At 41.9% G+C, this 23,238-nt stretch overlaps 3 protein-coding genes and 1 pseudogene across 3 annotated transcripts; all 4 read right to left on the bottom strand.

Annotated features, from left to right (window-relative positions):
- Window positions 1-130: 130 nt before the first annotated feature.
- Window positions 131-1,193, bottom strand: LOC128304688 (clavesin-2-like; annotated as a pseudogene).
- Window positions 1,194-8,894: 7,701 nt separating this feature from the next.
- Window positions 8,895-9,966, bottom strand: LOC128304361 (clavesin-2-like). Its single transcript, XM_053041543.1, has 2 exons — window positions 9,235-9,966; window positions 8,895-9,166 (listed from the first exon to the last, which is right to left on the bottom strand). The coding sequence occupies exons 1-2, from the start codon at window positions 9,964-9,966 to the stop codon at window positions 8,906-8,908; spliced, it is 993 nt and encodes a 330-aa protein (XP_052897503.1). The 3' UTR covers window positions 8,895-8,905.
- Window positions 9,967-11,320: 1,354 nt separating this feature from the next.
- On the bottom strand, window positions 11,321-13,693 carry LOC128302779 (retinaldehyde-binding protein 1-like). The gene is made up of 3 exons (XM_053039629.1): window positions 13,637-13,693; window positions 11,642-12,409; window positions 11,321-11,554 (listed from the first exon to the last, which is right to left on the bottom strand). The coding sequence occupies exons 1-3, from the start codon at window positions 13,691-13,693 to the stop codon at window positions 11,321-11,323; spliced, it is 1,059 nt and encodes a 352-aa protein (XP_052895589.1).
- Window positions 13,694-15,162: 1,469 nt separating this feature from the next.
- On the bottom strand, window positions 15,163-22,777 carry LOC128304715 (uncharacterized). Its single transcript, XM_053041927.1, has 3 exons — window positions 22,759-22,777; window positions 16,042-17,245; window positions 15,163-15,970 (listed from the first exon to the last, which is right to left on the bottom strand). Exons 1-3 carry the CDS (start codon window positions 22,775-22,777, stop codon window positions 15,163-15,165), a joined length of 2,031 nt encoding a protein of 676 aa, XP_052897887.1.
- Window positions 22,778-23,238: the final 461 nt, after the last annotated feature.

Raw genomic sequence — 23,238 nt, 5'->3', positions numbered from 1 at the left:
ACAGAGACAAAATTAACACTTTTTAGAATTGCTTTATTTATATAAATATTCAAACACATCAATGCCATAGAAACACACATTCACCTCATTTGCAGTAGAAATTTATGTTCATTGCTATATTACATATGATCTAGTCGATGTTAAGTTTCCGAAAACTGCCGGCTACACCACCTTCGACCTCGTTTTCTACCAAATTAGACTGGTTCCAAAGCGATGAGTAGTGTGCTACATCGATTTCCATGTCATCCAGCGCTAGGATTACACTGCGACGATTTTCTAGATGTTTGATAAACTTACGGCCAAGATCATCTGTATCGAGATCTCCTCCGTACGCCTTTGGCAGTAGTGAAGGTTCCAATTTTCCCTTCATCTCCAACATCGTATTGTGACACTGTGAATAAAACAAAACAAACACCAATAAGATCGGAACACATGTGCATCTTCAAATAGCTCTCATACAATAATTCTCTCCTTCAGCTTGGGACTTGCGAACGTAAGTAGCAAATTCAGAATCGATGCGGCAAATTTCGGAAATTTCGCACCATTAATCTCGCGGAATCGTATTGGGTACGATCGGTTGATCGCATCCATGAAGATCTTCATGTCCGTGACGCCCCACATACCGTAATGCTTCATGACGGTATCAGTAAAATCGATCATCACGCGAAATCCTCCGATCTGTAGCTCTTCCCACTCGAGCAGTGTTTCAATTATCAGCGCCACCAAACGACCTCGTTCCAGTGGACCGAACTTGTCTGCATTGAGTAGCTTTACGCGAAACATTATCACCATACGGCAATCCGAATCTTGGCCAAGCTTTGAGAACATACCATCCTCGAGCATTTCTCTTAGCACAGGATCATTGCAGTCCAACTTTTTGAACCATGCGGGAAACGTTTCACGCATCGCAAGATATCGCTCCAAAGCTTCACAAGCCATCGGCACTGAGTACTTCCGAAAGCGCAGAAAACGTAAAAGAAAAGATGCATCCGTGCGACACTTGTGCGGATGTACGGATGCTTCGCAATCCATTCACGCATTTGCACTAACGATTGCTCCCGGATTTCGTCATCCTCGCGAAGCTCCTCCTTAGCTATATTACGGTACAGCTCGGACAACGTAAACTCGTACTGATCGTAACTTGCCGGACGCTTTTCGATCGAATAGTTAGTCGCTGCTGCTGGAGATGTCATCCTCTGTGCGTTCTAGTCACTTTGCGCTCCAAATGGACACTAAAACCCGTTCCCCAGCGAGCACTGATTTGATTTTTGTTTTCCCGCTACTGTCGAATTATGGATGGAGATCTGGACAGCATCTGCATCGAAAACGAATTCTAAAAATCATTAGTCTGTTTTACTGCTACATTTGCCGAGGTATGATTAACTCCATCTGCGTAGATCATCTAAGATCGCAGAGGTATAGCGTGCGTTTAGCATGCGTATGGACAAATCTTCCCACACGCTAGCAATGCTGGAAAAACTTAATCAAATCAAAAAAATATTATTTTCGTTAGAATGTGCACCGTGAGTACCAAAACGCTACCGAACTGCGCCAGAAAATATCAAATTAAAGAATCTGATCGATAAAACAGAGAGTAAGAAATATGTATCATAGATGTTGTACAAGCTAAATAAAACTTGTTTTTATCGATTGGGCATCTGTCTTGCGTTTGTATACAAGAACAATGTCTGTCTCCCTAGAAGATGCCCTAGGGGTGATCAGATTTGATTACAGGTTATTGTAATTACTTACTCACTTACTTATCAGGTACTACAGCCGGTATTGGTTTGCATCAGGAGTCTTTTAAACCGCTCACAGTCGAGCGCCGTCGTCTGCCAATCCATAATCCTGGTCTTTTGCTAACACTACATCTCAATATGAACCTACCATGACTCCTCTGTCCATGCAGACGTCCCAAAAGGGCTGTTTTTACACGGAAGGCCGGTTCGGATCCGTTTTGTAAATCACAATGACTTTAAATCGAATTTAGATTCCCAGACCTTTTAAAACTCGAGTCTTTATTACAACTCCAATATTTTCGTTGTATCGGTTCTTCCGACACTGTATCGCGGATTGCCTATTGTAAGGCGCAACTTTATGGGATAAGTCGTCCGGTGTCATTCACATGTCATGACCCACCAGAACCTGCCGAGTCGAATGATGATGATAAGCCCCACCTATATGAAATCTAAACTCTAATATTTAATCATGGTTTAATAAAAATGTATAAAAAAGCTAGTCGATGAGTGGTGGCATCAGAGAACTTTCAGGCACGCTTAACGCGGCACCATACAATTCAAAAATCAAACTTTCATATTGTGTCGAGTTTCATATTGACTACCAGTTTTCGGGACTGTTCCATGTATATGGCCAGGTTCACAGACACTTATAGCGTGTAAGGGATCTACCTTCCGAGACAGAAATCGACATTCACAGACTGTATGGACAAACGACAGAACCCTTACGTTAAACTTTGTTGTCTCATACATTTTTTTTTCTTTTTGCAAACAATTAATAGTCGTATCATCATCATCTACATCGTGAAGACAACTGCAATTGCACATCCAGATATTTTTTCAGGCCAGATAGCGCCTCACTAGCCATCGTAGCCGAGTACTTTCGAAAGTGCAGATGCGGTAAAAGAAATGAAGCATCAGTACGATGCTTGCTTGTAGAAATCTCCTTCAAACCTATTGTTCACGCACCTTTCCCAAATAGGGCCCAAATAGGTCCCAAATAGTAGAAACAATTCTGACGCTGCGGGCCAGGCACTCCAAATGTGGTTTTAGATGCATAAATTAGGTGATATCATAAAACTAATATTTTGCTTCATTAATCTTTTGAAAAAATGTACCATCATCCAAGGTGATGGTGGATAGAAAACTCTCAGGTCCCTTTGCTATCACCAAAGGTCTGTTCCAAGGAGATGTGCTAGCTTGTCTACTCTATAACTTGATGCTAGAAAGCGCCTTCTCAGCTGTATTTTACGGGGACTCCTCCTCCTAACTCCCAGCTGTATTTTTTGGGGACTACCTATAAGTCAATCCAGATCTTGTTATACGCTGATGTCATATACATCATCCTCGGGTTGAGGATTAACGAGGCAAATACCAAAACGATTTTGGCCCTACCAGCGTCCCTGCTAACAAATGCTAACTTTCACAGGGGCACAGGATATACAGAGAGGTGAGCGCATTTTCGAAATCGTCCAAAATTTCACCTATCATCATCATGTGCCAACCGCCAACCAACCACTGCCAACCGGTCTTTTTAAAGTCTTCTTCTTCTTCCAGAAAAAATCTTCCTAACTTAACTATAATAAACGATGATGGTTTTGCTTAGTGAAAAGTGAATCTGGTTTATTATAAAGCGAACCGGAAAGAGAGTACATGTAACAAAAACGCAGATAGGATTGCCAACCTATCTTTACAAAAGATATCAGTTCCCAATTAACGTTGTGTCAAAGTGACACAAGACTACAGGGGTTGTATACTCTAACACCCCCGCTCAACCGCTGCAACTTGCTAATCCAATGGCTAGACAATTTCTTTTAAATGCTGCGATCGGTAGACCCTTAGTCATCATGTCTGCCTGTTGGTTCGTCGTTGGAATATATTTAAGGATGATTTGCTTTTCCTTCACTAAATCTTTCAGGAAGAATAATTTCACGTCAATGTGCTTCAATCTTCCGAACCCTCTGGAGTCTTCGACGATGCTAATCGTTGATTGATTATCTTCAAAATAAGTCACAGGAAAATCCACCTTACATCCAAAATCGCGAAACAAACGCGACATCCACAATCCGTGACGAACAGCAACACACAAAGCAGCTAGTTCAGCTTCCGTCGAAGACAGTGCTACAGTTTGCTGTTTCCTAGTGATCCACGCCACAGTTGATCCAAACGTTTTGAAAACGCTTCCGCTCACTGACCGTCTATCGTTGGGGTCATTAGCCCAGTCTGCATCCGAATATACCTCCAGAGTTTTTCCTCCACCTCGGCGATATATAAGACCCACATTTAATGATCCTTGTACATAGCGTAGAATTCTCTTCAAATGTGACCAATGCTCATCCGTCGGACAACTCTGAAATTGGCTGTAGAAGTTCACTGCAGCAGCCAAATCAGGCCTTGTTGTCTGAGCTGCATACATCAGACAACCTATCAACTCACGATAAGGTTGCGTAGTACGGTTTTCTTCTTTGCCTTTAGACAGTTTCAGCCGATTCTCAATTGGTGTGGAACAGGGTTTGCATGTCTCCATTTTGAACCGGTGCAAGACATCTTGAAGATAATGCTGCTGATGAATCTGCATCACGCCTTCTTCTCTGTTGTAGCTGACATTCATTCCGAGGAAACATTTGATTTCACCAATATCACTCATTTCGAACTCATTCGCCAGACATTTCTTCAAGTCTAGTACAACTTCCAACGTTGAACCAGCAATCACGAGGTCATCTACGTACAAAACGATGATAACGATATCGTTCTTCGTTGTCTGCGTATAAAGACACTGATCATTTAGGCTTCGTCTGAAACCTAAACGCCCACGGATGAAAGTATCGAAACGATCGTTCCATGCTTTAGAAGCCTGCTTTAAACCATATAGAGATTTTCGTAATCGACACACTAGATCTCCATCCTTCTGGAACCCCTCAGGTTGCATCATATAAAGTTCTTCTTGAATTTTACCATTCAAGAAAGCTGTACGAACATCCATTTGATGTATCACCATTTTCTTTTCGTTTGCAATCGCCAAAACCATGCGAAGTGTGTCTAGTCTAGCAACCGGTGAATAAGTTTCATTATAATCGAAACCATACTTTTGGCTAAAACCTCTAGCCACTAAACGGGCTTTGTAACGACAAGGCTTGCCATCAATACCTCTTTTTATAGCAAACACCCATTTGCATGTAATAGGTTTCCGACCTTCGGGTAGTTTCACCAACTCCCAGGTTTCATTCTTCTTCAGAGATTGGATTTCTTCATCCACAGCGATCTTCCATTTGGACCAGTCTTCGCGTTTACGAGCCTCAGCTAATGAATTCGGCAGATTTTCCACATAGTTAGTAGCACTCAACGCGTATGTTGCATACTGCATGTCATAGTCTTTATGCCAGATGGGAGGATTTCGCTTCCGTTTTGAAGATTCACCTTCAGAAACTGCTTCAACTTCAGCATCAGAGTTAGGAGCCGTATCATATTCTCCTTCTGATTCGTTGCCTTGTTCGGAGTCCCCCGTTTTAATTTGCAGTTCTCTCTCAGTTGAGCCTCGTGATGAACTATCGTCAACTACCTCTGATTCATTGCCCAATTCATTCTCAACTGATCCTTGTGCTGAACCGTCGTCAATCACTTTCGTTGAGAAGAAATCATCAGCCCATATCTTTTTCACTGTTGTGGTAGTGATTTGAGAGTCTTCCAAGAATATTACATCACGTGCATGAACTATTTTACATTTTTGCGGATTCCAAACAAGATATCCATTCGCGGTGTAGCCAACAAATATTCCTTTCCAAGCTTTCGCATCCAACTTCATACGTTGCTCCTTTGGAATATGTGTGTATACTTGACATCCAAATGTTCTCAGCTTCGCTACGTTGGGTTTCTTGCCTTCCCATCGTTCGTACGGAGTCTCGTTGCTATCGATAGCACTCGTGGGGCTGCGGTTGAGAAGAAACGCTGCCGTCTGGACGGCTTGCCCCCAAAACCGCTTGTCGATTCCAGAATCCTGCAACATGGTACGAGCTTTATCAGTTAAGGTGCGGTTCATCCTTTCACTTACCCCGTTCTGTTGAGGTGTATGTGGAGTCGTCCATTCTGCCATGATGCCTTTCTGCTTTAGGAAGACGTCGAACTGCTTACTGCGATATTCACCGCCATTGTCACATCGCAAACGGCTGATCCGCTTACCAAATTTTGCAGTGACTGCAGCTTCATAGTCACGAAAATAGTTGTATACCTCATCCTTACTGTTCATCAGAAACACCATGCAAAAATGACTCCAATCATCGATGAAAGTGACGAAGTACCTAGCACCACTCATACCAACAGGAGTTACCGGACCACATACATCCGAATGTATTAGTTCTAACACTCGCGACGACCTTTTCTCTTTACGCGATGGATATGGGTTTCGAGTTTGTTTTCCCACCAAACAAGACTCACAAACAATACTATCTTTGTCCGAATGACTGATATTAATCCCAGTAACCATGTTGTTCCGAACCAATTTTTCAATACTGCGCGTATTCAGATGACCAAGTCTCTTATGCCATATCTCCAAATCTTTGGGCACTCTACCTGTCGTTAACATTGAGTTTTCATTTCGCCGTTGGTAACAAAAATCTAGCTGGTATAATTTTCCGATACGTGTTCCACATGCTACGATTTCATCGCCACGATGAATTTCAACGGTCCCATTTTTGTATACCACTGTCATTCCGGCTTCATCCACTCGCATGACCGAGAACAAGTTGCATCGCAAATCTGGCACGTATAGAACATTATTTACAAAACAGTTAATTTTCTTCCCGTACACATTGCTCACAACGTTGACTGTTCCGGAAAATTCTGCTCTAATCGTTACATCATCTTTGGCGATGGCAATATCTATGGGATGCTTTAAACGTGTCAAATTTAGGAAAAATCTTTTATCGTTTACTAAATGTTCCGAGCAACCAGAATCAATGAACCATTCCATACTGTTAAATGATTCCGCTGTCACACCGACAAAGCTTATGCTTGCTTTTCTCATATGAGCCTTCGATGTGTTAGTGACACTTTTTCTTTTGCTAGGGCACTCATTCAGCTTATGTCCCTCCATTTTGCAGCCAAAACACTTAACCTTATTTTTCTGATTTGGTTTTCGAGGTTGCTTTTCACTGGAAAATGCCGCTTCACTTTTCGGCAAGGACAGGTCCACACATTTCCTTTTCGTTTCCTCATCCAGCAACCTACACTTAACGAATTCCAGATTTAGAATTTCCGATGGTAGCGATTCGATGGTTGTTACTACGGTCGAATATGAGGATTCGACTGAAATCATCAAGTAGCATACTACGTCGAGTTCATCCAACGTGGCACCGGTAGCTCTATAGTCCCGCACTAAACGGTCAAGTTTTAAGAAATGTTCCTGTAGCGTCCCACTATTGAAACGTAGAAACACTAACTGCCGCTTCAGGTGCATTCTGCTTGCAATACTGTGCCTCTCAAAAACACGTTTCAAGGCGTCCCACACGTCCTTCGGTGTGTTTTTATCCTGCACATATTCAAGCTGCGAATCGTGTATCCGTGATATCAATAGCGACTTGCAACGCCGATCCTTTTTGGCACGTGCTTCACGGTTCAGCTTCTTCACCTTCGCTATCGTCTCACTATCTCCTGTCTCGTCCTTCAGCGCCTCCAATCCATCCGCATCAGTGTTAACACACTCCAAGAGCTCATGCTCCTCCAGGAGAATTGTCATCCTATACTTCCATGCGGTATAGTTTGAGCCATCGAACAACGGGAGAAAATGACGATCGTTTTTCTCAGTAAGAAGCTCCATCACGATAATAAGCGATGAGTGATCGATACAAGAAACAATATTCACTAATTTTCACTGCCCTTTGATCGCCAACGTATCTGGGCCCATAACCTAATAAACGATGATGGTTTTGCTTAGTGAAAAGTGAATCTGGTTTATTATAAAGCGAACCGGAAAGAGAGTACATGTAACAAAAACGCAGATAGGATTGCCAACCTATCTTTACAAAAGATATCAGTTCCCAATTAACGTTGTGTCAAAGTGACACAAGACTACAGGGGTTGTATACTCTAACAAACTAGACAGAACTTTTTTACTTATTACCTGATGGTGGTAAAATAATATTCATAAAAAGGCATCGTTATCGTTACTAGTTTACTTTTAGACAATATGGCGAAAAGGCGTCACATTATAACATTAAATGGATTTTAGTTTTACTACTTCAACTGAAAAGTTTTTAAAAAATAATTATTAAATTAATTAATTTCCAAGCTTATAAACAAACGAACCAATCAAAATATAACTGTATGGTCAATAAAAGAGATATAATAAAATGAAAAATACAAGAGAAGAAAATAAATAAACATGACCACGAAAGGTAAAAACAGAGAGGGAGAAATCAAGCAGGCTGAAGGCATTAAATTGCCTAATACAAGAAGGATAACGATACTTTGCAGCGTAGGGCTTGCCGTCGTGAAACCGTAATTTCTCTACGGATTGAAGTTCTTCAAAGTGAAGTAGTTCGGTAAATCAGCAAAGAACTCACCATAAAACGGTCTGCACCAAAGCTAAGCGTCGCTTTCTTCTTCTATTTTGCGAAACATTGTGTATCATCCAATATTTGGGAAAATAAGAGTATTGAAAATGTTGAATTTCATGCCTCTACAAGAAGAAACTACAAATTGAACGCAAGATCGAAACACCAGTTCAATCAACTTCTTAAATAGCGGAGATTAAAATATGCAAAAAAAAACCTCTTGAGATAAGTGAAGTATGGTTTGTAGAATGGTACATCAACAAAGAATCCTCCTTAAAGGCGTTTGAACTTAATTATCACAGATTTAGAAAGTGCATTTAATAGCATTTGAAGATATGTCATTATTAGTTTAAGACTATAATAATTAATAGAGACATCAACCAAGATAAGGCAAATTGCAAGGAGGAAATGCCTTCAAACTCAACGCAACGGTGTTTATAATACGACAAAAACCGCCATACTGGAAGAAAATAATTAATATACACAAATTTAACACTTTTATAATTAATTTACCCTGTAGTATTACCTTTAATACACATACATGATGTTGACACTTCACAAACATTTTCCGCATTTGCAGTAGAAAATTATATTTATATTTATTGCTATATTATATATGATCTAGTCGACGTTAAGTTTCCGAAAACTGCCGGCTACACCACCTTCGACCTCGTTTTCTACCAAATTAGACTGGTTCCAAAGCGATGAGTAGTGTGCTACATCGATTTCCATGTCATCCAGCGCTAGGATCACACTGCGACGATTTTCTAGATGTTTGATAAACTTACGGCCAAGATCATCTGTATCGAGATCTCCTCCGTACGCCTTTGGCAGTAGTGAAGGTTCCAATTTTCCCTTCATCTCCAACATCGTATTGTGACACTGTGAATAAAACAAAACAAACACCAATAAGATCGGAACACATGTGCATCTTCAAATAGCTCTCATACAATAATTCTCTCCTTCAGCTTGGGACTTGCGAACGTAAGTAGCAAATTCAGAATCGATGCGGCAAATTTCGGAAATTTCGCACCATTAATCTCGCGGAATCGTATTGGGTACGATCGGTTGATCGCATCCATGAAGATCTTCATGTCCGTGACGCCCCACATACCGTAATGCTTCATGACGGTATCGGTAAAGTCAATATTTACGCGAAATCCTCCGATCTGTAGCTCTTCCCACTCGAGCAGTGTTTCAATTAACAGCGCCACCAAACGACCCTGCTCCAGTGGACCGAACTTATCTACATTCAGTAGCTTTACGCGAAACATTGTCACCATACGGCCATCCGAATCTTGGCCAAGCTTTACGAACATACCATCCTCGAGCATTTCTCTTAGCACAGGATCATTGCAGTCCAACTTTTTGAACCATGCGGGAAACGTTTCACGCATCGCAAGATATCGCTCCAAAGCTTCACAAGCCATCGGCACTGAGTACTTCCGAAAACGCAGAAAACGTAAAAGAAAAGATGCATCCGTGCGACACTTGCGGATATATGGATGCTTCGCAATCCATTCACGCATTTGCACTAACGATTGCTCCCGAATCTCGTCATCCTCGCGAAGCTCCTCCTTAGCTATATTACGGTACAGCTCGGACAAGGTAAACTCGTACTGATCGTAACTTGCCGGACGCTTTTCGATCGAATAGTTAGTCGCTGCTGCTGGAGATGTCATCCTCTGTGCGTTCTAGTCACTTTGCGCTCCAAATGGACACTAAAACCCGTTCCCCATCGAGTGCGGTTCGGTACAGCATCTGCATCGAAAACGAAATCTCAAAACCATTAGTCTGTCCTTTACTGCTACATGCGCCGACGTATGATTAACTCCATGCGAGAGAAAGCAAGAAGGCAGTAGCATCATACTCGCTTCCGCCAACTTTGTTAGATTTCTACTGATCACGACGATACGCACACGATGGAGAACGAGCCACAGCTTTAAACTTCGATGAGAGAATGATCAATGTTATTACTTTAAGCAAATGCACGCTCACACGTCCTCCCTGGGAGCGGGTTCTATTAGGTCACTTGTCTAGGCCACGAAACGCTGACATTGCAGCGGCGATTGTTGTAAGCCCTTGTTGTGTGTGCATTACGCCTCAAGGGAAACGTTTAATCGATATGGGTAGATAATCTACGATAGTAGTGCGATCGCGTGCATTTAACATGCGTATGGACAAACATTCCCACACGCAAACGGTGCTGTAGAGACTTTTAGAAAATCAAATTAAAGAGACAGGCAATTGAATTATTATATCTGGATTAAAGGAAAGAGAGTTTTAGATGTCTGGTGGAGAGGGCATGTACACTCCCCGATTGTAGATGTTGTACAAGCTACATAGAACTTGTTTTTGTTTATTTATACAGATGCAAAAGCAACGTCAGTCTCGCTGGAAGATGGAAATTTTTGAGTTCTCAAATTCGATCACAGTTGATACCTCCATAAAATGATAAATTCTTTTGATGATAGAAATAAAATGATAAACTTTTTCAGAGTGGTTACCTAGTGGTACCTAGTAAGTTACCTTTACTCTTTCTTTTATTTTTATTCGAATATGGAAATCTAAAAAAACTTGTTAGAGATAAAATTACTTTGACGGCGACAACTGTCGGCGAGTCGAAAGCGATAACATCTCACTAATATTAGTATTTAAACAACCATGTGTGGTTTAATTGTTACTGAAATAATATCCTCTATTACTTTCCTTTCACAGCGTGATAAGACGTGATTAGGGTGATCCAGGTCGTCAACTGAACCTGGATGACCTAATAAAATTATCCACCAGAGTAGGGTGATCAGTAGGTATAAGCCAGTTACTCAACTCGTGTCCGATACAATCATGCTCCTGCTTATGTGTAATTATTTCAGCTACCCTGCATTCTTGCGGTAATTAATTCACTGTAGTGCTGACGTACCGCGTGTATGGAAGTATGTTGCATTACGCAACTGATCGACTATCAATCAAACTCAATTCAACTAATGTTTGCTTTGGTGTTGGCTTTTTACGTAGTTTTGCATGATTTTACTCAGATTAGTCAATCTCCATACCGAACTCCACGTCACCTTCGTCCGTTTTACGCCAAAGGTGTGTGTACGGTTCCACATCGATCTCCATACGATCAAGCAGCAGCAGCGTGCCACGTTTGCTTGATAACCGTTGTTTCAAGCTGTCGGTGATTTCCTCCGGACACGCCTTGCCACCATACTCGACCGGCAACAGGTCCTGGTCGACGTGTTTCAAAACCTCATCCATGTTGGCGTGGAACTAAACATTAAGCGGAAACAAAAAGACACGAAAGGGTACGTGTTAAAGTCAGCTTAGCTAGCTTGCGTGAAGGGCTTCCACACTCACGAAAATACGCTTGCGTAGTTCTTCGGTCGCGAAGCTCAACACCAAATTCCCCAGGGCTTGGCCAATGCGGGGCAAACGCACAATGTGCACCTCTTTTACGCGCACCGGCAGTGCATGGGCAAGACAGTCCATAAAATTTCGAATGTCCGAAAGTTTGAAGCACACAAAGTGTCCCATGGTCGCACCTTCACAGTCCACGATCGCGACGCCACCCGCAATCTGTACCGCCACGTCGTCGAAGAACGCCTCGAACAGCAGGTGCTGCAGGCGGCCCAGATGGTAGCAATTGAAACGTGTCACATCATAGCTGCGAACTTTCACCAACACCACCATACGGCCCTTACTGTCCAGCCCAAGTGGCAGGCAGCCCCGCACATCCTCAACCAACTCACGCATGTAACGATCGGATGGATCCAGATTTTCGTACCATATTCGAAACAGCTGACGCATCGTTAGATAGCGTTCAAGAGTGGTCTGGGCCGCTTGCAAATTATACGCGCGGGCACGCAGAAATCGCAGTAGAAACAGCGCGTCCGTGCGACATCTGCGTATGTGCGGATGGGTGGCGATCCATTCGCGAAACAATCGCAACGACTCGTTCCGGCGCTCGTCCGTTTCGCCTAGTTCCTGTAGTGCGATCACACGATGCACTTCCGGTAGTACGACACCGATATCGTTTGCCTCGTACAGAGGAGGACACTTGTCCACCGACAGCTGCTTGCTGTGGTCCGACCCAGAAGCCATGGCAGCTAAAGGGAAACTGAAGCACTGGTTACGAAAAAGTGCATTCGACTATTGCAATTACTGCACGGGCGATGCAATTGAACGGTATTCGCTTTCACTTTCTAATGCATCAGTGGTACATCAGCCTAAGCTCAAACGCAAAATGCTTACTGCTTCGCTGATTTTTGCTTTGCCCCTCTTGTTCGCGTTTTGCAACGGTCGTTGTGTGAATCAGTGAGGCACCAATGGTACGTGTACTTGAACTCACCGCCACCGAACTTCTTTATCGCTCATGTGGAAGGTGCGCGTGGAACCGGTTTGAGAAACTCACAGCCAGTGACATAGGCCCTGACATCTAAGCATCGTCTAAGCAGTTGTAGTTTATCAAATGCAATTAAATTAATCTCGCGTTTATTGCTTGGTTTTGAGGAAGAATTCGTTTTCGTGAATCGTGTTTGTTTTACTTTTCGTTTAGCCATTAAATTTTCTCAAGGTTATTCGTAAAACGAACGGCGCTGTTTACGATAGATAGTATGTACTTTTTATTGTTTCTCGCTTTATGTCGCTATTTCGCATCGCATAAGGAAGCGCAATAAAGCATTACCAAAAACCACTTCAGATACAACCATTTGGTCGTAAGTTTCACGTTCTAAACCGCATCAAAAAACGAATGACTTGCCATGCGGCTTAAAACACAGCACATCACCCGAATATGGATGATACGGCTAGGCGGTGGCCATAGGCATCATACGAATTTCAGTTTTTCGGCTGTATAGAAAAGATTTGGTCTGGTTTGTAAAAGATTTAAATGATAAAATCTTTATAGATGGTGCATGAAAAAAAGAGACTAAGTACCGCGCAATTATCGCAGAGCTTGGATTAGCATAGAGATTGAAATACACCAGACTATTTTGAGTTCCATAAATGATAGTGTTTGATTCACCTATTTCACGGTCTTGGTATTGAATTGGTTCAACATGTTGGGTCCAGAAATTATTGAACTAAAGGTTTGAAGTGTGCTCATAAAAGATTTTATAGTTGCAAAAGATGGGAACATTGATAGCAGGATGGCGATCTTTGATAAAACGTTAATTTTTAACCAATCCTGCTCCTCCTATCTGATCTGTGGCTATAACACCAAAACAACCTTTAACCTTCACACATCTTGATAAAGTTCTGAGGAAACCGTGAGTTCTGACTTGGGCACACTGCTTAAATGAAGCCTATGTGAACTAATACTTTCGCGTTAAAGCTTTCATTATGTTTAAGTACTTCTATACCGTTGGACCAGTTGCTGCGGACCATCTGCCAACCAAACGATGAGGACATTTTGCACTCCGCATCTTTAACAACTTTAAGATCTACCGTAACTATTTATTGGTTAGGAACGGTTAGGGGCTTTTCGCAATTTTATATCAACGATGGTTATATCAGGGTGATCTACGATACCAATATAATTTCCAAACAGCGATAGATAGATTGATCTCGGAGCAGATTTCTGTAGCCGCGTTGCTGTCCAGTGTACATCCCAATAATCCCAATGTATTCTGGTCCCAAAGTGCTATCTCGTCTATATTTTTATTGGCCGTCAATTCGGTGTCGAAGGGGCTATCGGTCTATTGACATTCTCAATAAACAATTAAACGATATTCTTTCCGTTTCATGTGGGAAGCATTCTGACAAGATGAATTACCACTCTACAAGTTTTTACCTGCCTATTGAAGATTCAGTAATGCAACAACCCACGAAAACAATGTTTTCTTACAAACGTTTTAACTTTTATTCACTTATAATGTAAATGTCTTGTAAATCTTACATTACTAGCAGTCCCATCACTTCGTAGAAGATTTTCTGAAATCAAATTCAGGTTTTTTCTTAATGTACTACATTAGCTCTAATTTTAAGGTTTAATTCTATCTTACTCTATGAACTTTATTGCAGCTTTCCCAGCTTGTGTGTTTATTGCAAAACATACACCTTCTTACTTTCTAGCACCATCTCTTCAGCTTTCGCTGTAAAAATAAAACAGCATGTAATGTGTAATTCTAGGAGTGTGATAAAAAGACGAAATGAACCAAATGTGACGAAAAATAAATAATGTTTACCTAGTTTTAAGAATAATTTAAACTTAGGCAAAAGGGAAACTATTTCTAGCAAAACTAAACTATGTGTTGCATCGTGCAGGGAACCTATCCAGCACAAAGCGAAGATATGCAGTCAGCAACATTAAGCAAAAAATGCGCAAAAGTTGATCAAAATCAGACTAGAACATTCTCGTCCTGTTCATAAAATGTTGTCAAACATCTATGTTCTGTAAAACTAAACATGCAAGCACACACGTGTTACTTACCCTATACTAAGTGAACTAAACTTAGCCTAATCGACAGCCGGAATATTACTGGAGGTCGTTTCGTTGCGACGAATTTTGTCCGAAATGCATAACAGATGCGCAAGAGCCTTTTTTTTGGAACTCGCTTGAGATATGCCATGAACTTAACCCTACTGCTTTGGATTGTAGCTGTGTTTGAAATTTTATAAACAGCTTAACTAATTATCTTTAACGCTAATCTTATACACTAACGCTAAGGAGTCTTATAGGAGTTTCAATATTCTTACATGATAGCATATATGATAGTATACCAATGCTTAACCTAACTTAAGAATAATTGTACCTACATAAATATTTCTGCTCTTACTACACATTAGGTCACCGAAGTCACTTGGGCACATGAACAAAACAGGGAAATACTTAGTTTCACAGGAGATCAACACGAAATATGCAAATGTTTCGCTTCGTTCTACGCGATCACGGCATAGCTTTCTGGGTACTCGGTACTGCTGCTGGCAGGCGTCTTTGTCCCATCCAATGAGTATCCTCCCGGAGAGCCAGCAATGCGTATCACACTAATACGATTGCTCTGCGGCGTGTGCTCACGAGCAGGAGTAGGCGTTTGTGTGGCATTGGTGGCCGCCCGAAGTCGAGCCGTACGTTTGCAATTGTCCTCAACTACCTCACGGATCTTAGCCCGTAGCACATCCTTGAACGGCACATTGGAGGGGTAATTATATCGATTTTCAGACGATTGTATCTGTTGCTCCATTGCACCAGAGTTCACACTACTAGTTCCTGGTGCGGTACTTGATCTTTCCTCTGGTGCTGCAGATGTTTCTATCGCTTCCGTATGATCACCCCTGGAAGGTTTACGTCGAATGCGACCACTACTGCCACTGGGCTTCCGTACTTTCTGTGGCTTATCGTTCTTCAGGCAGGATGAATCTTCGTGCTTGCAGAGGTACGATTTAAGGGCGAACGCTTTACCACACCGTCCACATTGATAAGGCTTGGTGTTAGAGTGAGTTTGTACGTGCGCACGCAAATTAGACTTGTCGGCGAATGCTTTGTTGCATACGTTACATTTGAACGGTTTCTCGCCCGTATGGGTGCGAATGTGACCCTGCAGTAACCATGGCCGGGAAAAGCGCTTGTCACAGGTAGGACACTTGCTGCCTTGATCGTGTGTTCTTACATGCATAGAGTACGCCGGCATCGAAACGTACACTTTGGAGCAGTAAGGGCATCGTCGTGCTTTCTGGTCCTCCAGGGAGCTGCAAATTGGAAAAAAGATAACATAAGTTAATGGAGGCTTTATTCATTCAGGTGAAATATTTTATCTTACCGATGTGTTTGACGATGTCTCGCCAAATTAGATGAAGTCGAGTAGCGTTTGTTACACTCAGGACATACGTGAACATCCTCCGGACGAGAGGTGTTTGTCTCCTCACTGCTCTTGATATCGTGATCATGAACATCGTTAATAACATCAAGCGGTTCTTCAATTTCACTGCTGCTCTGGGGTACCGATTCGAAAGAGTCCTCCAATGGCACGATCATCAGTTCCTGAGACGTACCGTCAGTTTCAAGTACACTCTGTGCAACACTCACCGTACTGCCACTACTTCTAGACGATACCGTACGTATCTTGCGTGATTTTTTTCGATCAAACACCTTATGAGAATAACCTTCTACGAGTGCCGAGTCCTGTGATTCCTCCGACGATGACGAACCACTGAAACAATGTGTAACCGTTGTAGCTTGATGTTGGACGTTGCCGAAGCAACTGCCGGATTCTGGAAGCTCCGGACATCCTATTATAGTGTACAGCTGTAACTCACTATCGCCTTTCTTCCGATAATTCCCATCATCTCCATCCTCCACACGCTTTATCGTCGGTGCGTAATAGATAAGACCTGACCGATCACTATCACCAACAGACACAGATTCGCTCGGTACCATCGGTGAAACATGTGTGACTGGATGCTGGTCTACCTGCAACGATCGAACAACGTACAGGGGTTCGTCTGGTTGTTGCTGCAGCTGGCTAACGAACGGACCGCTCGGGCTTACCGGACCATGGATTATTTCCCACTTTTTGGTCCATTTCTTTTTTGCCGGCACAGCAACCATCAGTGTGTCATCGGACGACGATAGTGTATGCAAATCCATCGGTTCTCCAGCAGGGTAGGGGTGTTGCTTTGTGCCGTAGCCCTTATCTACCTCTTCATAGATGATTGCATGTGCTGTTTCGGTGCGTCTCAGCGTGTGATAAGAGGAGGACGTAAAGCCAGTGGTAGGTAGCGGTGTTGCGCCCGTAATCATTTTTGTGGATGAGTCACAGTGGCGTAGGATGTTGTATTTGATCGGACTGTACAGCTTGGTCGAGCCTTGGCTCAGGCAGTATGTTTCGTGCGATGTCGATGGACTGTAACGGTTGGCGTCTGTGCTTAGCTTACCCGCTGCTATCGACACGTCGGCCAACTGGGTAAGATTGTAAAGCTCTTCAGGTACGTTGTACGGAAGTTCCTGCACCATCGTGAGTGGGTCTGGAACGGCAAAGACAAAATAATACATTCGTAATTAGTTAACTAAAATGATTTTACAAATGCGAAGGAAAGTTCCATCACGGGTTTGTCTAACCAAAAAAACATAAAACAATCAATCGGAGGACATGTGCTTGTGGGTAGAATAGAAAAGATTGAGGTGAGCTGCACTGTGTTGAAGCAGAGCGAGTTGAAAGGACGTCAGTATAATTGTTTCCTCCTCAAATGGCCATACTTTTAAATAAAAAAGGTGAATTATCATCCTGCAATCATCTTGCGACCATCAAAGTTAGACCTAGTTTTTTCCTCTAATCGAAAACATAACTACACGATAACAGTTGACATTTTTTTATGTTTAACATTTGCTTCTAGTTTTAGTTCTAGACTGCACAATTCAGCTGTTCTCGAAAGGAAACGTAAATTGTGAAAAAAATATGAAACCTTATCATTTAGATTTTCCCTATTGATTAGGGAACTGTTTTCCCTCCGTTGATGTGAACCAGAACTTATGAACTGCAATTTATGACACGATGAATGCTTCGTTTTCGAACAGCAAATCGTGCTAGTCTAGTGGTTTCCGATTTCCCGGACTACGATCTGATTTATGGTAGTACAAAAAGTGGTTGTTTAAAATTAGCTTTTCACTGCGTCTCTTCCACATTGTTCCTCGATTCGATTTTCTTCCGTAAAAATACGAAAATGAGATTACGGGGAAAAACCACAACGAAACCACTTAAGCGAACATCCACAAACCATTTGGTTCCCCTTCGTAAGAATAAGTTTCAAACTAGAAGTATTAGTATCAGTAGAAGTAGCGCGAAAGCATTAGCGCGCAAAACGACAAGCAGGGTAAGAGAACAGACTTTTACATAGATTTGAATCATGTTCTTCCTTTTTTAACGTGTAATTATATCAACAACAATCACCTCTTTACCTAGCTTCAAAGCTCTAGTACAAGAAGTAATACGGAACAACGCTGAAACACAAACACCCGTCATGCCGTTTTCCGTTCGTGGTACACAACATTTGTTTGTTTTGAAACTTAGACCATTGATCTTAGCAACCAACAACGCGGTGTTGGACACAACCCAAGTGACCTGCGCATTATGTGCAGCGCAAATATACTGCTACGCATCACACGCTTACTACGGTGCGCTAGGATGAAGCAAAATGGGCAAAGGAAAATTCGATTACGAGTTTGTTTTCATTCCACCATTCGTTCGCAGGGAAGCACATTTTATGGGTTCGCATTTTTCGTCAATCAATCTTCCTTTTAAACCTGCCAAGGAAGTGTTTGCTTTGCGCTTAAGTATATTCGTTTCGACCCTGCGAATGGACTGGGGAAATAGGGTCGAGGTGAACGCTCCCAACCGGGTGGATGGAAATCCGTGTGGTCTGCGCATCGTAACTGTCAATGGTGATTCAAAAATGCAGTAACGCGTACGGCATCGACAAGCGTTTGTATAATTTTGATTTATCACATAATCCATAACGATCGTTCTCACACTCTGCTTAGGTAAACAACCCAGAAACGGTTTCACAGAAAAATAGCAATAAAAACCTTAAGATCATTACCTTCCCATCCGGGTCAATAATTGGCAATGATGGTGATGATCGGGGTCGAGATCTGGTTAGTGTGATTTCACTGGGTGACCAATTTATTTGTGATCGTAAGCCATTATAGCTTAATTAACCTCGCACATCATCATCCCAAACGCCTGTGAGGTGTGAAACCGCACGCTTTCCAGCCGATTCCCGGTTCAAACGGGCTGCATCGTTTCGGCAGCTTGACCATCGAGACCGACCGATCAAGGTGACTAGCGATTTCTGCTACTGGGTGTAACAGCTGACCGGGCGGAACACGGTCTCGGGTTTTGCAGTCAACTAACGACGCTCTTGGAACAGTTCCAACCTCTTTTTGTAAACATTTTCTCGTTCGTCAATCGCCTCCACAAGGAGGAGGGTCACCGGAAGGGAAAAAGGGAGATACGATCGATACAATATTCGCGACCAGTCTGGAGAGGTGCAGCAGAGCGTATTTACGCTATCATCAACTACGTTCTAAGGTTTAGAATACAACTCGTACCCAGGTAACTCGCGTCTCCAAGTCCGGACTATGCCGAAAGTATAAAATTACTACGCCCCTCACGCGAATGACGCATTTTGACTACCAGCGTAAGGTTATGGGCGAAAATGGTACCCAGGTCATACCCCAAGACTCACCGCCTCCGCCTGATGAGGACGCGAACACAGAAAAGCGGTTGGGCGAAATAAACATCAACGTGCGAATGGAAAACCCCTGCCAAAACCGGTCCCTGCACAGGTCCACGTGAAGCAGCAGGTTGTTTCACCTTTTCAGCCAGGGTTTCGGCCAGTCGAGCACTTTTCACGCCAGATTTCCCACAGTCGAGTGCTGACGGGCAGCGTATTAGATCATCCACTTGTTGAAGTTTATTTTCTCCGCTTGTGCGCACACTTCCTTATTCTCGTCAGATCGTCTGTCGGCGTACATGACTGAGGGGTGTAATCATTTTTTAAACTTTTCAAGCGATTTACCAAACCAAGGATGACCTACACACTGGTTGCCCTTTGCTTTCCTTTTGCTTCGTTTGTTATTGCTTTATCACCGTGAGTGGTCGGTGGGATTTCCACCGTGTAGGTGGAAAATCCATCCTCCACGTGGAATAATGATTGATCGTGGTAAAATTAAATTCAGTTACATCCTTTTTTTGTTTAGAATTCGAATGGAAGTTTGAAGAGTAGTTTGATTGATGAAGATGAGATGGCTAATCGAAACGATCGATCAGCTGTTTTCCGTTGCGGATGTGGGAGAATGAAACAAGCATTTTAAAAATTTCCATCGGAAAGGGAAATCGAACGATTTACGACCATTCCGATACATTGCTTTACGCCAACCGCTACACCGAGCTGCTATATTCATATGACGCGTTATACATATGCGTGTGTGTGTGTAAAAATTTCCTGTATGCGAGCCGCAATAAATAGATATTTATATTTAAAAATTGAACAAGAGAGAACCCTTTTCCCAATATGTTCTGCGGACGCAGCACAATATAAAATCTTGCTTATGTCACGGAACGCCACAAACTTTATTACGTGTTTTTCACTATATTCTTCCTAAGCACGTTACGTTAAGAACTTTACAATTTAAATTAGACATCCATTTTTATTTTCTTTTGTTTCTTTTTGGCATAACGATCAACTACGTAATGCCAACAATTTATGGTTTACTAGACTTATTTTACTACTCAGATAGTTTAGATAGTTAGGACCTGAATACGAACTAACGATCCCGATTGGATTTTATTACACATCATCGCTACAGCTACAAATTACATCAGCCGCTCCTAACTGATTGTTTTTCTATTATTTAAAACCGTTATGTATATAAAATCATATGGCGTTGAAATTGAATTCAGTCTTTTCCCGAGTTACGCGAATGATGCGTGTCAGAACAATTCGCGTAACTCGAATTCCCTTTATAATGTCGTTTATATTTAGTATTCAGGGGTCGATTTCTTATTTTCACGATACGAAGCACATTAATAATTGACATTATCATGTTTGTTCCGACAATTAGGTTAAATTTTTACCAAAATATATGTCTATAATATAAGAACAAATAAAAAAATCAATCCCACATACTAAATTACACGAACTTTCAAAATATTGAGATTTGCGTATCTCGAATTCGCGTAACACAAGTGTCGTGTAACTCGCAAAATGACTGTTTATTCTAAACCTGGAGAAGTAACGGCTGAATTACAAGAATACTACTGTATATAGAAATAAATTACCAATGCATTCTCTAAGTTGTAAACTATGTTTATAAACCACCTTCAACTCAACTCGCTAATTTTTCAGAGAACAAATTCCCCAAAATGTGCAAAGTATCTGTACATTGTTATTTCGTTGTCACTTTTTTTGCGGAAAAAGGTATCCAATTTCGACTCTCAAACCTGATCAGCTTGAAAGTGAAAGAAAACACAACCATGTTAATTCTCGCTTAAGAAAAGATCTATGTCGTTGACTCACTTCGGAAGTGGTCACTGAGTGCATTCCAGCACTGGGACTGTTGTTCGATGTCGGATTTATTCTGCCGGTCATTCTTTCACTTAACCGGTACCAGAACGTAACCAAGCAACGGTACGTAAAGACGGCTAAACCACATTGCATCGACGCGTAGTGGAGTAGTGCTCATACCTTGGATTAAGTGCTTACATCCAATCGCATCCGGCTGGAAGATGGACAGTATGAACCGCGTGTATCGAGTTACTATTTTTAGTACAACGGCCCTCCGGCAGGGCGCCATATCGACGTTCGATACTATTTCACCCCATTCGCACACCAACCACCGGTACCGGTCATCGGGCAGTGCTCTGAGAAATCATCTACCGCGAAAGCAATCACCTTGGTCCATAAATTCTCCTCTCAGGCGTACACCTTAATTGTGCTGATTGGAACATCTCGAGCAAAGCTATTTACAGTTCGAGCGGTATGTTAAAACGTCGCATTTAAAAATTGAGCTGCCATGAGGCGATCGACGATATTTCTGATAGAGGAAATAAAGCCACTTGCTGTATCTAAGAGAATGTTCATCGAACTTTACAAGCTTTTTTCAATTACACGCATACTATGGAACGGAAATATAAGAACCATTTAAATTTGAATGAAATAATGATGGTTATATTTTTTCATAACTAAACTCATTACAAATTTAAATGTAATTTAAATTTCATAATCACAAGTTTAACTATTTTCTGCTCGAATATATCCAGTATAAGGAACCCTTTCACAGTTCGAAAATGAAAATGACTCCCAACTAATTTGAATTGTATCCCAGAATAAGTTATCATTAGTTATAAGCATTACGATCTGGAATAGCTTAAAATTAAATAGTTTAATATAAATAAATTAATTCTATTCATAAAAAGTTTTTCAAAAGACGCATTTTCTCCCCTTCCTTGTAAGGTTGAAAAATATTCCCTCAAGCTAAAAATACATAAATATAGCGAAAGCGTTTCGCATTATATATCTAAAAAAAATATGATTCTAAGATGAACAAGACATCAAAATAAAATTACAATTAAATAAAATTAAATTAAATAAGCTCTAAATGATTTCATTTGTTTATCTGATACATTACCCTTGTCTTTTAATTTATACATTTTTTATACACAAAAGTATTTCCTTTGACGGAAAAATAAAGGATCATCACAGCTTTTCCGACAGGAAAAACTAGCACACAGCTTGCGCAGCAAAGCGTAAATCAATAGCCCATTAAGTCACCTGGCCATTCGCTCCCTCCAACGAAAGACACCGTGGGAGACTGTGATGGAGCACCACCTTCTCGAGTGGCATGCTTGTCAGTTGTCAACTAATTTGTTGAAATGAAAAGTATTTTCCACCCCCGGCCTCAAAAATCTCCCCCGAACTGCCTTCCCCTGGTGTTCCCCGTGGAAAACTGGTGGGAAATTCGCTGCCCACACACTTACCGCTTTTCCCGACTACCATCCGAACTGCCGCCGTTTAACAAACACCCAATGGGGAGTAGACTACGCAGCACGAGACACGTCCCGAAACTAGACACCGGTCCGTTCACCCCGTAAAAAGATGAACCTTTTTTTTCTGTTTTTAAACAGTATGAGTCTTCTTCGCACCGGGTTTCTTGAACAGCACCAAAACACGCGTAAACGTCCAGCCCTTAAGATGAAGCACTAGCAGTGAGATTGTCCTATTACAACGCCACGTTTGTGAATAGCGATCGTTTTACTGTTCCGCGAAATATTTCACTTGACGATTTTGAAAGCCCAGCTTCTATTTGTCACTGTCCGGAACGGTAGAACCACACGCTCACAGTCGGATCCAATGACACGATGAGAGGATCTCTAATTCTAGCTTCTTAGTACCTGCCAGTTAGGTGTAGGTTTTGATTTGTCGGAGGATACGCCTTTGTCCCTTAGGAAAATATTTCA

This window comes from Anopheles moucheti, chromosome 3, assembly GCF_943734755.1.
Source record: "Anopheles moucheti chromosome 3, idAnoMoucSN_F20_07, whole genome shotgun sequence".
Lineage (NCBI taxonomy): Eukaryota > Metazoa > Arthropoda > Insecta > Diptera > Culicidae > Anopheles > Anopheles moucheti.
The sequence above is the reverse complement of the archived record's forward strand: the minus strand, read 5'-3'. Positions and strand labels throughout refer to the sequence as shown.